Source organism: Podarcis gaigeae (genome assembly GCF_964106915.1).
Source record: "Podarcis gaigeae genome assembly, chromosome: 16".
Taxonomy (NCBI): Eukaryota; Metazoa; Chordata; class Lepidosauria; order Squamata; family Lacertidae; genus Podarcis; species Podarcis gaigeae.
In genome coordinates, this window is record NC_139693.1 from 20,263,592 (window position 1) to 20,280,008 (window position 16,417).

A 16,417-nucleotide genomic window follows, 5' to 3' on the forward strand; every position below is an offset into this window, starting at 1 on the left:
CTTTCTTCTCACTGTGTTTACAAAGGTAACGTGATGCTGGTGATGTGCAATTTGTGTGTACTGTATGTACTCGAGTGTAGGCCGAGCTCCTGACAGTTTTCTCCCTCACAAAAAGGAGGGTGCGTGCAGAGTGCTTGCGCAAATTTGGCATCTGCATGTATCAACTGTGTGTGATGCATTACTTTTTATGTATAGCAGGATATGCACAAATTCCTACCTCTTTCCACTATATATACTAGTGTAAGCTTTAACTTTTATTGTGCAAAATGATTTTTTTTTAAATGCCATATCAAAGTAGTAACTTTCTCTGCTTCTGGCTAAGGAGAGCCAGTGTGGTGTAGTGGTTAAGAGCGGTAGTCTCATAATCTGGGGAACCGGGTTCGCGTCTCCGCTCCTCCACATGCAGCTGCTGGGTGACCTTGGGCCAGTCACACTTCTCTGAAGTCTCTCAGCCCCACTCACCTCACAGAGTGTTTGTTGTGGGGGAGGAAGGGAAAGGAGAATGTTAGCCGCTTTGAGACTCCTTAAAGGGAGTGAAAGGCGGGATATCAAATCCAAACTCTTCTTCTTCTTTGTATGGTTTGGAAACTGTCTTTGTCACCTGGGTGTCCAGGAATCTGAAATACTACTTCAGCTAACGCAGGGCTAGCACCTTAAGCATCGAAATAATTGCCCAGTTCAGTATTCAGTGATTTCATTAAATCCAAGTCAGGTCAAATGGCAAGGCCAGGATGGAGAAATTATGGTTCTGTTAGCCAGCTGTTAAGTTCAGTTCCATCCTGATAGCAACATTACATGTATTGCCAAAACACATACCTATTTTATCTGATGGAATGAAGTTATGTATAATAATGTGGGTTGATAACTACATGAGCATTTAATATGAAATTCACTTTATGTGTTTCCTTTCTCCCTTTAAAGGCTGCATATTTATTATATACAGTATTTGTATTTGAAGCTCAAATATTACACTGACATTTTTGGGTACATAACTCAAAATGTGGGGAAAGTGTAGTGTCTGGCCAGCATTGACTGTTTGAGTTTCTTGTCTAAACATTTTATTTCAACACTGAGTAAGGAATTCTACCCTTTTCCAGAAGTAGGAGACTTGTGACATCCTGTATCAAGCAGCAGATTGGATCTAGTGATTTACAACCCCCCCAATTCTAATTCTGTCTTAGAGATGTACCCCTTTTTGTGGCGTGGCTTCATTGGTTATAGTATACTTTTCAGTAGCTATATTCTAAGCTAGATCATTTAAACTCTGTCCACAGGGGTTGGAAAAGCTGTAATTTTGAGCTATATTCTTCCTTCAGTTTTTCTTATGAAACCAGATTTTAATGTACTTCATTCAAGTCTCAAAATTGCCTCCATTTGTGTGTGTGTGTGTAAAAGTCTGTTCAGAAGAAAAAAATAATTGTAAAATTTCTGTCTACAAACTTTGGCAGCTCCACAACTTTCTTCTAGGTTTCAGTACTATGCATACTTACCTGAAAGTAAGCATTGCTGCCTGAGTAAGCATGCATTTGATCAGGCTGTAAAACGCGCTGAGCATTTGCTTAACAAAACTCTTTTCTGCCAGCTGTAATACTATTTTTCCACTTATAATAACCAGCTAAATGATCTATCAAAGAAGTCCTGCTGTTTCAAAATGCTTGCTTTGTTCATTTTGTTTCATAACCATAACCATAAGAAAATAATACATATAAAATTACTGCAGTAAATATGCTGCTAAGTACATATGATAAACCAAGCAGTAATAAAGTCAGCATGCTGTTGCAGTATAGAAAACATATGGTTGTATCTTATCATTAAATTTAATATTCCAGAAGTTTATGAACAGATTCAATAAATCTGTTATATATATATAAATATATGTATAAGATACCATTGTCATTTACAGTGTGATATCCCTTTTTTAATGCTATTCTAAAACTTCAGGGATGGGTGCAATTTTCAGATTCTAAATCTGTAGTGTCTACTTATCCTGCTAAGTACTTTTTATGATATTTCCTTAATTCTCCCTAACACTTCATCTCCAAAGCCTTTGCATATCTGAACAAACCTTAACACTCTATCTCCAACACTTACCTGTCACATTTGTGTATATTTTACTATAGTAAGGTGCCATTAATAAATGTTTTTAATCATATATATATATATTTCAAATTAGCACTAATCAGCCTAATTGACACATTGTTAAAGATCCGAATCCACTCTTCTTCAGGTATTTTGTTGTTTAAAAATCTTTACCTCCCCACACCCACAGGTCTGAATCCAAAATCATTGTATATATTTTACTCAGTGCTTTTTTCTGGGGGGTACGCATACCCCTAAACATTTTGTGAATCTTAAGTTTGGCCTCATTGAGGGGCAGTATTTCAATATGAATAGGAAAATGAGAAAATTCCTTCCAGTAGCACCTTAAAGACCAACTAAGTTAGTTCTTGGTATGAGCTTTCGTGTGCATGCACACTTCTTTAGATACACACACTTCTGAAGAAGTGTGCATGCACACGAAAGCTCATACTAAGAACTAACTTAGTTGGTCTTTAAGGTGCTACTGGAAGGATTTTTTTTGTTTTGACTATGGCAGACCAACATGGCTACCTATCTGCAACAGGAAAATGAGAGTACCCCTAAACAATTTTAAAGAAAAAAAACACTGATTTTACTTATGAGATTAGGACAACAGAACAAGTTCTTCAGCGAATGCTTTAAACTGGTAGGAGTCTTCTTACAAAATAGTGAGAAATAGCCTGCCCTGCACGTTTCTTCACCTTTCTCTGTGGGGTTTGCATATTCAACTATCAAACCCTTCCCCACTGTAGAAACTGCTAACTTTTGTGGGGTTAAAATGAAGGCTGTACAAAGATAATTGTCACATATTTTGCTCCACCCACTTTTGCCTCTGCCCCTGGCACTTGTCAGCTAGAAGGTTGCCTGTGAGGGAATATAGCCATTGGACTGGAAATGACCCCCCTCCTCTGTTTTCTAGCAAGTACGGGCTGAGGAAATGCTCACCTGGGGATACCCTCCCTGCTAGGCCTTATTAGCAAAGCTAACTTGTGCGACCATCCAGTACAGCTTGAGAGTGACTTTCCCAGCTTCCTGTTTCCCCACACCTGTAGAATTTATGCTTATGATCCAAGCAGTAGGACCTTGGAAGCTTGCCTGCGTTGGGTGGAGCAGTTTCTCTGGTGTCCCGACAAGTTCACTGGTTTGCATTGCACAATAAGCTGTCGTTTCAACTACTGTATTTGCTTTTTTCCTCAGTCCACTCTATCTGGAGCGTGGAACAAATGCCTCTAAAGACACTTCAATTCAGAGGGATTAAATGATAAGATTATGATGATGATGATTAAAATTAGAACAGCCCAGAGCCCTTCTTACAGAATTGTAATATTCACATGATTTTACAGATCTGGTCTCTAAAGTACATAGTAAGCTCATTGTAGTTCTATTTTTAGAAAAAGTGGGTTTTGTTGAAAAGGTCAGTATACACTACTTACAATGATAATTTTAAAAATATAAAATGGTAATGAAACCTTAAACTCTATTGGTTGCCAAATGATTGGTGAACTCTTAGCTTCAAAATCCTATAATATTTTCTAAGGCAGTTACTTAATGAGTTGGTTGTGCCTATGTGAAATTTGTTTACCTGCTGGGAAGCTTTAGCATCCAGACTCTTTCAAGTAAAGTTTGGAAATAGTTCAGTTCTGTTGGAAGGCTCGTAAAAATGCTTCCAGGAGCAATTGATTAAAGTTTAATGCCCACGGTCCTGCAAAGTTTTGTTTGGCTGTTGTTCCTGGCGAGTAGCCTGCTTCTAGTTTTCATGCCCATTCTTTGTCACCCAGTCAGCCATTGCTATAAATTTGATAACTGTTTTGAACTTAAATACACTTACAAGCACTTATAGAGCGCTGACAAATTATTTGTCATTTTGCCAAACGCCTTAACAAATACTTTGTCTTACAAGCAGGCATTTTAGTGTTAACAGGGACATGAACTGCTTTGTCAGGTGTGCCGATACTTTAGCCGATTCTGAAACTGGTTTCTGCTTGCCCTGGGGCTGGTTTAGTTCCTGAGATGCACTGGCTTGCATCCAAAGAACCACACACAAACACATATACATACATACATACACACACACACACACAGAGAGAGAGAGAGAGAGAGAGAGAGAGAGAGAGAGAGAGAGAGAGAGAGAGATAAAGAGAGATAAAGAGAGAGAGATAGATAATATTACCACTGTTCCATAAGTTGGCCCACAAGGACTTCCACAGTGTAGTGGATGTTGCTTTGCATGAGAAACATGAATGAAGAAGATATAGGTCATGGAGTAGAAACTCTAGTGGACCATAAAAAGGTCTGAGAAAAAGAAATGTGGAAAGGGAACAAATTCCCTTTTATTTGGGATCACTTCTCTGATTAAACGTTTGCCTTTCAGGTTAGAAACAAATTTTCTGTGAGGAGAAGAGTACGCATGCTTTTCTGGGCAATGTGCTTGAATGTGTGGATAATGTGCAACTGCGGGAATTATTGAATGAGATTGAAAATCTGATCTCGATCCATTTTAGTTTGATTTCAGGCTTGTGTTTGCCTTGATTGTCCTTTTGGATGACTCCTTATGCCCAGTGGAGGACAGGAAAAGTGTGTGTGTGTGTGTGTGTGTGTGTGTGTGGAGAGAGAGAGAGAGAGAGAGAGAGAGAGAGAGAAAAGAAGCAATCTTTTTGTAACCTTAAGCGATGCAGCTGAAGTGTGGGCATAGAATCTGAACACTGCACAATGCTGCTTTCCATTCTTCTTTCCAGTGTTGCTCCTTCCTGCACTTAGCCCAGGCCTGCCATCACAAAAATAGGTAATAAGCACAAACTAAGGGCAGGAATGATTGTTACTGGGTGGACGACAGCAGTGTATATATTTCTCAGGTGAAGAGGAAATATGTTTGTCTGGTAGGTAGTGTGTGAATATTCATGTTTGAGAAATGATCAGTTTGGTTTTTTCATTCACATAGTTATGTCTTAAATACAGCCATAGACTTACCTGTTCCCTATTTAACCTATTTATTATAGTAAGGAAAATATCATTTACATTAAAAAAAATCTATACTAAGAAAACCCCTCCATTTTTATCCATCCTCCTCATACAGTAGACATTGCAGAAGTCTAAATGGGAGGTTACCAAATACTATTGAATAAATTCTACAAAAGAGCAGCTGTTGAAGAGGGATGTTCTTAGGCTGCAGTCTGCAAGAGGCAGTTTTTCCCTATATTGCAGTAGCTTTCTTATTCAAAAGCAAGTCATGTTCTACCACCATCATTTCAGTTATTATACAAAATTGCTTACTGGTCTACATTGCTGAAACTAGTTCTTATTGCAGTGGTAGCAATCAAGTTACTAAGAATTCTTAACAGATTACATTGCTGTTACGAAGCCATGTAAACTTCATTTTTATAGATAATGACTTTTTCTTATATGATAATGGACTTCGTATGTTCCAATTACACAATATGAATGATGAAAGTAGAATGACAGGACAGTCCTGTTTGTGACGACTAAGAAGTAATCCCTATTGAGTTCAGTGGGGCTTCACATCGGCTGAATGTGTTTAGGACTGCAGTCTGAATTATGCCAAATATAAGCACAGTGGTTGTAGACATTGTTTTGCAATCATCAGGCTAGTGAAATGGGATTCTGGTGTCAGAATGGCAGTTTCTGGGAATATGATAGCTCTCTTTTCCAAATGGGGGCAATCCGCACTCTTTCTTACTTGAGGAGCAAATGGTTAGCGTGTATGTGTTTGGACTCATGCCCTATGGCATACCACCTGCCTCTTGGAAAAATGCCAGGGTTGCTGCTAAAAGATTAAGACTGGGTGTGGATTATGTATCTTTGTGCTGCTTTGATTATTCTGTAGCCTGCAGTTAAGTACTGGGAGCTGCTGGTTTTGTTACAAATCGTTATTACTGGCCTTTGCTAGAGGCAAGCACAAATATAAACGATGGTAGGCCTACACTGTACCTGGATGCTACCTTGTATTTATGTTTCAGTTCTAGGATTTTGTTTACACTGGTGCTTTTGAAAGTAAATCTGAGCCTTTGTTTTCTTTAGAATATTCAATTTTGAATTATTAATCCTGTAATCTTTGAAATCTGTTTGGTAGGCACTGGAAGTGGTAAATCTTTTCCAGTCTTAAATCCTATATGGACGTATGTCCTCAATCTCATTCTTATAATTCTGCTTGCTGAGATGGTTGACTGGTAGAGTCTCAGACTGCCACTACTGTTTCAAGATTAGGGATTATTCATTGGTGTACACTTAAACTGATTGTTTTCTGAAATTCTAATAAAGAAAGGGTGACTAACCTGTAGATTAGATTGATTTAAATCAATGATTTTAAATTGGCAAGAAAAAGGCTGATATAAATCCTAAATCATGTTTTCCATTGATACTACTTCCTGTGTTTCCTGAACAATGATGCAAATCTGCCCACAAAAATCATGTATGTTATTTACACTGTTGTTTCATTCTTATAACCAATCCTTTCATCTCTTAGTGATACTGTATACATTTTGCATGCTTTCCTTTTTAAAAAACCTGTAGAGTGAATAGCTTCCCTATTTAGAGGGAGTATCTTTCAAATATTTTCATAAAGGATCTTAACAGCCACACCCATGACAGGTTACAAGATTAACAACACAATCCTATTTAATGAGAAGTAAGTTCCCTTGAGTTCAGTGGTGGTTTCTCCCAAGTAAGTGGGTTTAGGGCTACAGCTGAAATATGGAAATATAGAAGTCTGGAATTTTGGCAGGCTTTTTCTATTCAGGAGGGACTACTTGCTTGCAAATTTTGTCCTCTTCTGTCAAGTATTGGGATAGAACAGTGGTTCTCAAAGGATGTAGCATGAGAGGATGACAAGTTGGGCGGGGAGAGATTCAAGGGCAATCTAAGAAACATTTAAACATTTCAGTGTAGTGTAGTATATCAGAAGTTTTCAATCTTTTTGAATTCATGGCTCCCTTGACCAACTCTATTCTTTCTGCGGCACCCCTGTGGGGCTCAGGAGCCCAGTTATATCACCCCTTGCCCTCAGAGCTGGCAGCCTCTCACCCTTTTTTGAACATCCTCCCTTGGGGAGTGTTCTCTCAGCCTTCTCTCCTCTCCTCTCCTTGGGAACCCTCCAGGCAGCCACTGCCCCTAGTCTTTGAGCTGCCCCCCACCCAAAGAGAAGTGCTTCCTCACACTGCCCCTTGGGGGCCTGGGCCTTATCTGTCCATTCCCAACAGCAAGGGCTGGCAGGCTGGCTGGGCTTCCTCACCCACTTGCTTGCTTATTCTGAGGCCGCCTTAGATCCTGGCAACCAGCACCCCCTGGCCAGCCCCAGTGGCACCATTCGCTTGCAGAGTTTGTAGCCGAGACTGTTGCAACAAACAGCTGCGCAAGACTTTGGGAGGCAGAGACACGAGACGGCATTAGAGACGGAAGGGAAGGGGGTCAGAGGCCATGTTGCCCACAGCACCCCTGACCATCACTCAAGGCACCCCCGGGTGCCACTGTACACTGGTTGAAAACCACTGTAACATAACATAACATAACATAACATAACATAACATAACATAACATAACATAACATAACATAACATAACATAACATAACATAACATAACATAACATAACAACAATGTATTTTTGGATAGCAACATCTACAACTCTCTTCAAGAGCATTTGCTAGTCTACAGTTCTCCACGACATACTGTTGTGAACAGGGATTTTCAACTCTGTCAGATCTGAAAGATCAGAAAAGAGAAAGGCTTCTTTGTCTGAATGAGGAGATGAGAGTTTGCGGGTCTCAAATTAGACCTAATATAAATGAGAAAAAGCAAACTCACACCTCTAATTGAGTTTGTAAGCATACTTAAGGTACATATGTAAGTGTCTCGTTTATAATTATATTTTGGGAACGACTTGTCTTCCTATGTAGCTGCATTGTTTTATTCTTTCTGGGTGTCCCATGATCATATTATAAAGTAGTTGTGTTCTATGTTATAAATCAAGCACTGCTAAGGAGTTATTTCTTATTCTTTTCCAATGTATTTCTTAGCAATAAAAAATAGGTGTGGAGCTAGTAAATTTTTGTTCTTAAAGTGTGGTTCAGAGAAAAAAGTTTGAGAATCACTGGGTTAGAAGAACCTGTACACTGCTCTTTTTATTTTCTTGTGTTCTTCTTTCCACTCTGTGCTTCACTTGGCAGCCCAAAAGTAGAAAGCAAAAATGAGGTACTCATGGCATGCAGGTTGAAGCAGGCCCAGATTCCTACTGAACAGATATATTTGAGAAATGATTTTCGTCTAGAAAAGTCATTTATCTCAACATACTGGTTAGAAAGCTTTAATTCAGTTTATAGATTAATGTGGGGTTCTAGCTGCTATTATCATCATCATCATCATCATCATCATCACAAAGCATGATTCATAAACCAAGAACAAATCTTTGTTACAGCACATGGTTAGTCCTGAGTTCAGATGGCATGTTAAGCCAAACTACAGTTCACCTTTGTGGGGCTCAGGAGCAAAAATACCAGGGAGGAGCACCTGTGTGCTTACATGTTTGTGCCAAATTGTTTTTTTTAGCGTGATATGTGAACCAGAGCACTATGTTGCACATATGCCATGCTGTGGTGGACTGCTGTTGTAGAGGAAATTTTGAAATCAGTGGATAGTAATCGTACAGGGTCACATTAGAATTGCAGAAAACTCGAAAGTTAATAAAACATCAAACTCTGCTGAAAGTAAGCTGTACACAAAGAGGTGTAATGAAAACAGCATTCAACCAACTTGGTTATATTTGCTTACAGATGAAAGAGATTTATTGGGTAAAGTGTGGTTTTCTGAGTGGTCATACAAGGGCAATTCTTGCATTGAAATAACATTGTTTCCCCTTCAGTGAATGTAAAGAGGAAAACAGTTTTCATTTGTGAGTTTTAGCTGAGTAATATATATAGCTTTGGTCAGCTATTGGGGTGAAAGATAACTTGCAAGAACTTTGTCACAGAGTACTTCCAGTACAACTGGTAAAATTTGTTATGCTGATGACTTAAATTGCTTCAAAACACAGAGTGCTTGGAGCTTTGGGCACATAATTCATAGATTGCATGATACAGATAAATGCTTGCTTCAGAAAGTCATTTTGCTGAACATTTCTCAAAACGCATAATTAAAAACCAAAATGAGGACTTATTCTTAATGCCCAAGTGTAGCTTTGCATGCAGTATAGCCTGCTCTCTTGCTGTGAAATTTGTGGTACTGAAGTGTATATCTTTTCACAAAATGTGCATTTCCTTTAAAGTTGGTTTGAGTTAGTGTGTGTTCAAAGGATAGGTGGTGGTGGCAAACCAAGATTTTGTGGGTGTAAAAATTGCTTGGAGAAAAAAAAGGCATTACCTTTTGTTAATTTTTTACTCCTGACCTACTTACTTTGGTTTTGTTGAAATAGCGGTTCCAGGTTTTATCTTTCACTTATTATTAGTTCCTTCAGATCATATACATGTCTAATTCAAAGTTAACTGGCAGAAATTCTGCTGCAGTTGAAACATGTTCAGGGCAGGCAATTCAGAATATACCTGGCCTGATGAGATTACAGCCCAGTAATGCTTCTGGTGACTTGTCTGCATGCTGGTTGTTTTGGGGAGGAAGCTTTTGGTGGGATGGATGCACCTTATGAGCCCCTTCTGGCAGCTTGAATGTATGTGCATCTCTGTGTTGCTGTTTAGTCGTTTAGTCGTGTCCGACTCTTCGTGACCCCATGGACCAGAGCACGCCAGGCACTCCTGTCTTCCACTGCCTCCCACAGTTTGGTCAAACTCATGCTGGTAGCTTCGAGAACACTGTCCAACCATCTCGTCCTCTGTCGTCCCCTTCTTCTTGTGCCCTCCATCTTTCCCAACATCAGGGTCTTTTCCAGGGAGTCTTCTCTTCTCATGAGGTGGCCAAAGTATTGGAGCCTCAGCTTCAGGATCTGTCCTTCCAGTGAGCACTCAGGGCTCATTTCCTTCAGAATGGAGAGGTTTGATATTCTTGCAGCCCATGGGACTCTCAAGAGTCTCCTCCAGCACCATAATTCAAAAGCATCAATTCTTTGGCGATCAGCCTTCTTTATGGTCCAGCTCTCACTTCCATACATCACTGCTGGGAAAATCATAGCTTTAACTATACGGACCTATTCAGATCTCTGTGTTACCATGCTGCAAAATGCAGAATCAAATGTTTTTCTTTTACAGATTGTGGCAGGGTTATGTGTTGATTCTGTGGACCGCTGTATTGATATAGGAAGTTGTAGATTGCTTGTACTCTTCCACATTTTTGTTTGTGTTCATTGGTTTTATTGATGTGTTTATACTGTGAGCTGTCTCATAATCCTATTTTGATGAAGGGGAGTCAAATATTTGTCCTGTTTCTGTGAATGTGTGCATGTGACACATGCTGAAAATTGACTTCCTCTCCTGAAGGGCCAAAAGCAGTTTAATGGAGGGGAGGAGAAACCTAAGAATACCCGATCTGATAGTGGCTCTCAAGTAAGAAGTCCACATTACTGTTACTTTCAAGGGTCTAGCATTTTGAGGATTCTCTTGAGGTGCATAGCATGACAGTGACAATTTCTGAATGTTGCGCTATGGCTGTGTGTGCTTTATTATAAAGTTTATTTTGGACATGCATATTGGTGTTTGAAACTTGAACAGAAAAATGGGAAGGCAGAAAATTGGGAGGAATCCTACAGGGGAACTTTTGGGCACAACCAACAGGATGGGCGCACAACCCCAGAGTCTGTCAAGACTGGCCCGTACGGGCAGGGGTACCTTTACCTTTACCTTTAACAGGATATGTTGCATCAGAGTTGGAGGTCAAAGGCACAAGATTTTTTAAAAATGCGTTGGACTCCATAAATTTACTTCTGTGCCCCTGAAGGCTTCCCCATCTCTTGAAAAAGTTCCCTGAAATGGAGCCCCTTTCTCATAATTCATTTTCAGGAGGCATATTCTCTGTACATTCAGTTTAGAGTTACATTTAGACCATGGAGACAGTACTTGAACATTCTTGGTAAAATAACACCTTCACATTGCAACCCTAAGCATGTTTATTCAGACATAAATTCAATTTATTTCAATGGGAATCACTACCTATTAAGTGTTGCTAGGATTGCAGCTTTTGCATACCTCAGATGACATGTATCAACCAGCTCATTTCAGCACTCACCAAGCATGTTAGCTTGCTCAGTTTTTCGTTAGAAGCAGGAAGAGCCAGATGGAAGTTAAAATACTGTGCTTTCATGTTTTGAAATTCGGTGATGTGACTAGAAAGCTCAGCTTTGGTTTAAATTGACAGTATTCTTGTTTATAGGGTTTGCCAGGGTGGTGTCTGTAGGAATTTGAAAATTTGAAAGGGTATTTTCAAATACAAAGCCTTAGAAATAGTCCTGTTATAGTAAGGTCATTATTTTCACTGTAAGTTAAAGAAAAGCAAAAGAAAAAAAATGCAACTAGTGATTTGGGGCAGAAATCCTCTTTCTCCCTGTATATCAGATGGTGTATTAAATTCTCTCATTTCTAAAAATAGATTGGGTGACATACTGTTGAGGACACTTGCCACCCCAGATGTTCACCGATGCAATGGGACATCTCCTTCCTCTCCTCCCCTCTGCACCCCTTTGTGCACCCCCAAATCTGAGCAACTCTGAGAGGCATATGAGGGCGAAGAAGACAGGGAAGTCCATTAATTAGTAACAGAATGGTTGGATACACTATCTGTCAGACTGAATAACTTTTTTTAGGCAATATATCTACTTGCATAGTCTCTATTCTTTGTGAAGAGAGTGGATTAAAAGCAGAAGTATGCATAATTGAAGCATGCTAAATTAGAACCCAATTGATTTAGGGCGTTGGAAAAATATCTTCAACTTTTTCTGGAAAATCCACATCACTGGGTAGGGCTCCAGTTTCTTGCTTGAGGAGTAGTATTTTTGGAAATAACAACGTTAATTCTGAGCTTTAAGTTTCAGTATGACTGAGCGGCGGGGGGCGGGGGAGGGTCGGCTTTGGAAGCATTTGCTGTGTTTTTTTGCAATGGTGTCAGATTTGTCTCTTTTATGTCTGTACTTGGTCGTGTTCAAAATAATCGTGAAAGCAGAATGATAGAATGGAGGGACTGAGGAGGTGCCATAGCTCATAGAAGAGCATATCCTTTGGACTCATATGATCCCACATTCAATCCCTGCCTGTTAAGACAGAAAAATATGAGAGGCTATTGAAACTGCTTATGTAAAACAAATACTGTATAGCAGTGTCAGCTGTGGATGGTGGATGTAGATGGAGTCTCTAACCTTATGTTATTCTGAGGTGGGCAAGTGTTGTCCTTGACTGAGCAGCTGAATGGGAAACCAGATTGCTTTCTTTCTATCTCCCTGTGAGGAGCTGTGTCCATGGTCTCCTGGACTGCCCTGTAGTAATGCCAGTAGCCTTTAGGACTAGCAGTATCACCTGGGAAAGAGTGATGGGAGGAAGGAAGGAGTAAGCAGAGGAGGACTACACAGCAAAATGATTTGGAAGGCTGTCCTGCAGTGGTTTCAGAATACAGTGGTATCTTGGTTCTTGAACTTAATCTGTTCCAGGAGTTTCGGAAACCAGAACACACACTTCCGGGTTTGTGGCGTTCGGGAGCCAATTTGTTTGACAACTAAGCCATTCAGGAACCAAGGTACCACTGTATTAAAATATAGTCCTGTGGTTTATGGGACTGGCTGTATAGCCACAGTTAGCAACTAGCTTCGCTGAGAAGATGGAATCCCCCAGGATGATCAAGGCAGCTGCCGGCAAGTCCTGTCCTCAGTGTGTTCCCGTTTGTTACTGCCAAAGCTTTTGCTTCTTCCTCCTTCACCCCCCCCCAGCCTAGCACCTGAAATTGGTCAGTCAGTTAGTCTCTCTCTCTCTCTCTCTCTCTCTCTCTCTCTCTCTCTCTCCTCTCTCTCTGTGTGACAGCAGGGGTAGGAAGGAGCAGAAACTCTAGACATTTAGCAACATAGTTTATTGCTTCCAGATACCGTTACATGATCTTAGTATTTACCAACGCCTTTGTCTAGCAGTGGCCTCATGTAGATTTTTGCCTGCTTTTGTCCTTTATTAAGAAATACCCACAGCATACACACAAGATGGAGGGGTGCGTTTGTGCCCCTCCTTACCATGATTCCCCTCATGCATACAGCATGAGCTCCTTTCTCTCCCCGCCTAGAAGGACAGGAAACCTCCTAGGCACCTGGCTTACTGCAGTGTATACAGATGCGAAACTTCTGCTTAAGAATGCAAACTATTTCCCCCCATGTATACTACTAAGAGTGTGGTGGTGCCAAAAATTAGAAAGATGTTCTGAATGCTTCCTCTTTGCTGCTTGAAATGGCTGCTTCTTGAGATGGGAGGAAGAGGTCAGATGACAGGGCTGGGCCAGTTGAGCTATAGCAACTACTGTTCTCTGTGTTGTGTTGCAGTGCAGGAATTTTGGTCCTGGGTTATAGACAGAAAAGGGATGCTGCTTATATATTGCCTACACCAGTGCCCAGCAACCTTCCTAAGTGAGCCTGTTCAGGTGGTGATGTAGCCCTGAGGGATAGCTTGGTTGGTAGAGCGTGAGTCTCTTAATCTCAGGGCTGTGGGTTTTAGCACTACACTGAGTGAAAGATTCCTGCACTGCAAGGTATTGGACTAGATTATCCTTGTGATGATCCCTTCCAATTCTATGAATCCAAGAAATGGAGGTTGTTAGGGATTTGGGACACCTACACCAGGCGACTAGCTCAATTATGTATGGGCACCATAAGGAGAATGGGGCTGCCTAAGTCTGTTTTTGGCCCAACACATAGTGTAAGGCATGGGTAAGCAAACTAAGGCCCGGGGGCCAGATCCGGCCCAATCGCCTTCTCAATCCAGCCTGTGGACAGTCCGGGAATGTTTTTACATGAGTAGAATGTGTCCTTTTATTTAAAATGCATCTCTGGGTTATTTATGGGGCATAGGAATTTGTTCACCCCCCCAATATAGTCTGGCCCTCCACAAGGCCTGAGGGACAGTGGACCGGCCCCCACTGAAAAAGTTTGCTGACCCCTGGTGTAAGGGGACACCCTCAGTTTGATTTTTGCACTGAACTGATGATAGCAAGCCACTTTGAGCTTTGACTGCCCACCTGTCAAAGCTTGACCACAGGGATTTGGGGAACTGAGGATCTGCCCCAACAGTCTAGTTCTCCACCCCCTGGTGTATGTGCTCTTGCCAGCTTGCTGTCTTTTGTTTACATGTTTATTGATAGATCGTATGAGTCTATTGGGTTTCATTAGTATTGTACCCTGCTTTGGGATTATTTTATAATGAAAAGTAGGCAACAAATTGAATAAATAAATAGTAAATTAACAAAGTAACTGCTCTGAAAAAGATAATGTATGTGTGCCTGCCATGAGGGAACAGAGTCATTAGGTGCCCCAATTTAATAATCGACATAATAAATCAGTATGAATTCACTTTCATTCATATTTCTCTTGTCAGTAGGCAGAATGCAGATACCCAGAACAAGGGCTCCAAAATGTTTCTTAGCTGCTGAAAGCAGAGGACTGCTTTATGTTTTTTCCCTAAGTTGCCAAATGATTTTGAAATATTTATTTATTCAAACAATGGATTAAATAGATTTTAATGATTAAGATATGTGGTACTACATTTCTGTAATATAAACAGGCTGTGCAGTTATCCTGCATATTTTAATCTTGTGTATGCTAGTAGCAGCTACATATTTTTGGGCATTGATGCAGGAGCTTGTCAAACCAAAATGGTTTAAAATGTAATTATAGAATAGGGCGCAGATTGAAATGAAATGAAGAATGTTTTAAATTTCATCTTTTTATTAACATAAAACACTAGCTTGAGATAAAAGAGCTTTGGTATAAGATAGGGTTCCCTTTTTTGTTTTGTTTTCTGTTTTGTGATAATGTGCAGACAGAGCCAGATCAGGCATCCACTTTTATCCTGTATTCTGTTTGCAACAGTTGGCAGTGCCTGGGAGTTTGAGGAACTGCTAGATTTCTATATAGAATCTTAGCTTTCAGCAATAACAAACAGTTCAGCCATACCCCTGCATATTAAATTGCAAGTGCTTTACATGTTGGTTTCCGTGGGTCTTATTTCTATTAGTGCTTTTGATAGGAGAAATACCCATTTCCCTACAAAGAAAGCATGGTAAGTTTTAAAAGCGTAGTACAGTGGTACCTTGGTTCTTGGGTGTAATCTGTTCTGGAAGACCATTCGACTTCTGAAATGTTCGACAATCGAGGCCTAAAAGACTGGCTGCAAGTTCAGTGGAGAAAATTGAAAAACACACAGCAGAGGCCGTTTGATTTCCGAGGCACATTTGAAAACGGAAGCATTTACTTCTGGGTTTTCAGCATTTGAAAACCGAAACGTTCAGCTTCCAAGATGCTCAAAAAATGAGGTATCGCTGTATTCTCCTGTATGAAAATCTGCTTTCTTATTAAGCTTCTGCCTATTCATTTTTTGCAGACTTATCCAACATCTATTGTATCAACAACAATGGTCTCTCTTCTGAAGAGGCACTGAAAGTTTAAGAAAGAGCAATGCTAGTGTTTCAGTTTCTTTTAAAATCTGAAGTATTTGAGGAACTGTCCAATCAGATTAAAGCTAATTCAGGTTCCATTGATTTTTAAAATCTGTTTTATTTTCTAGATAACTAAGATTCAAAATAAGGAACTTTAAAATAAGTTGGCAAACTTGAATATCAGTTACTTGCAAAGGTTTTAATACTCTCTTGATTTTCTTCCCTGCAGGCGGAACTCACTGGCATCAAGTGGCGTAGGTATAACTTTGAAGGCCATGGAGATTGTGGCCCCATTATCTCGGCCCCTGCTCAAGATGACCCCATCCTTCTGAGTTTCATCCGCTGTCTGCAGGCCAATCTGCTTTGTGTCTGGCGCCGTGATGTCAAACCTGATTGTAAGGAGTTATGGATATTCTGGTGGGGAGATGAACCAAACTTAGTAGATGTGATACATCGTGAGCTACACAGTAAGTATTCTCCCCCTTCTCCATCTTGCTCTAATTCTACAGTGAACGTTTCTTTTCTGTGTGGTCTTCAGTGCTTGTGTACAGAAAAAATTATTAAAAGCTGCGAATTCAATATATGAATGAAACCCCAGACCAGAAATAAATTGGATGTAAGGATACTGGTAATGTTGGTGATTTTTGAGTACAAGTGTAAACGCACGTATTGAACTAAAATAGGCAGATGAAGAGCATAGAGACCTAATGGTCATATTATTCGATAATGTCGAGACTTTATTTTTTGCATCGTCTTTTTAACCTAATGAGGCAG

The 16,417-nt window shown here is 40.2% G+C and overlaps 1 protein-coding gene across 2 annotated transcripts in view; it reads left to right on the forward strand.

The window, feature by feature from the left end:
• MED13L (mediator complex subunit 13L) overlaps window positions 1-16,417 on the forward strand; it is a 163,703-nt gene that overhangs the window by 14,659 nt on the left and 132,627 nt on the right. For both annotated transcript variants that reach the window (XM_083716794.1, XM_083716795.1), the window contains exon 2: window positions 15,873-16,110. In XM_083716794.1, the coding sequence (XP_083572920.1) occupies window positions 15,873-16,110 (238 nt within the window). The remainder of the gene's footprint in view (window positions 1-15,872; window positions 16,111-16,417) is intronic.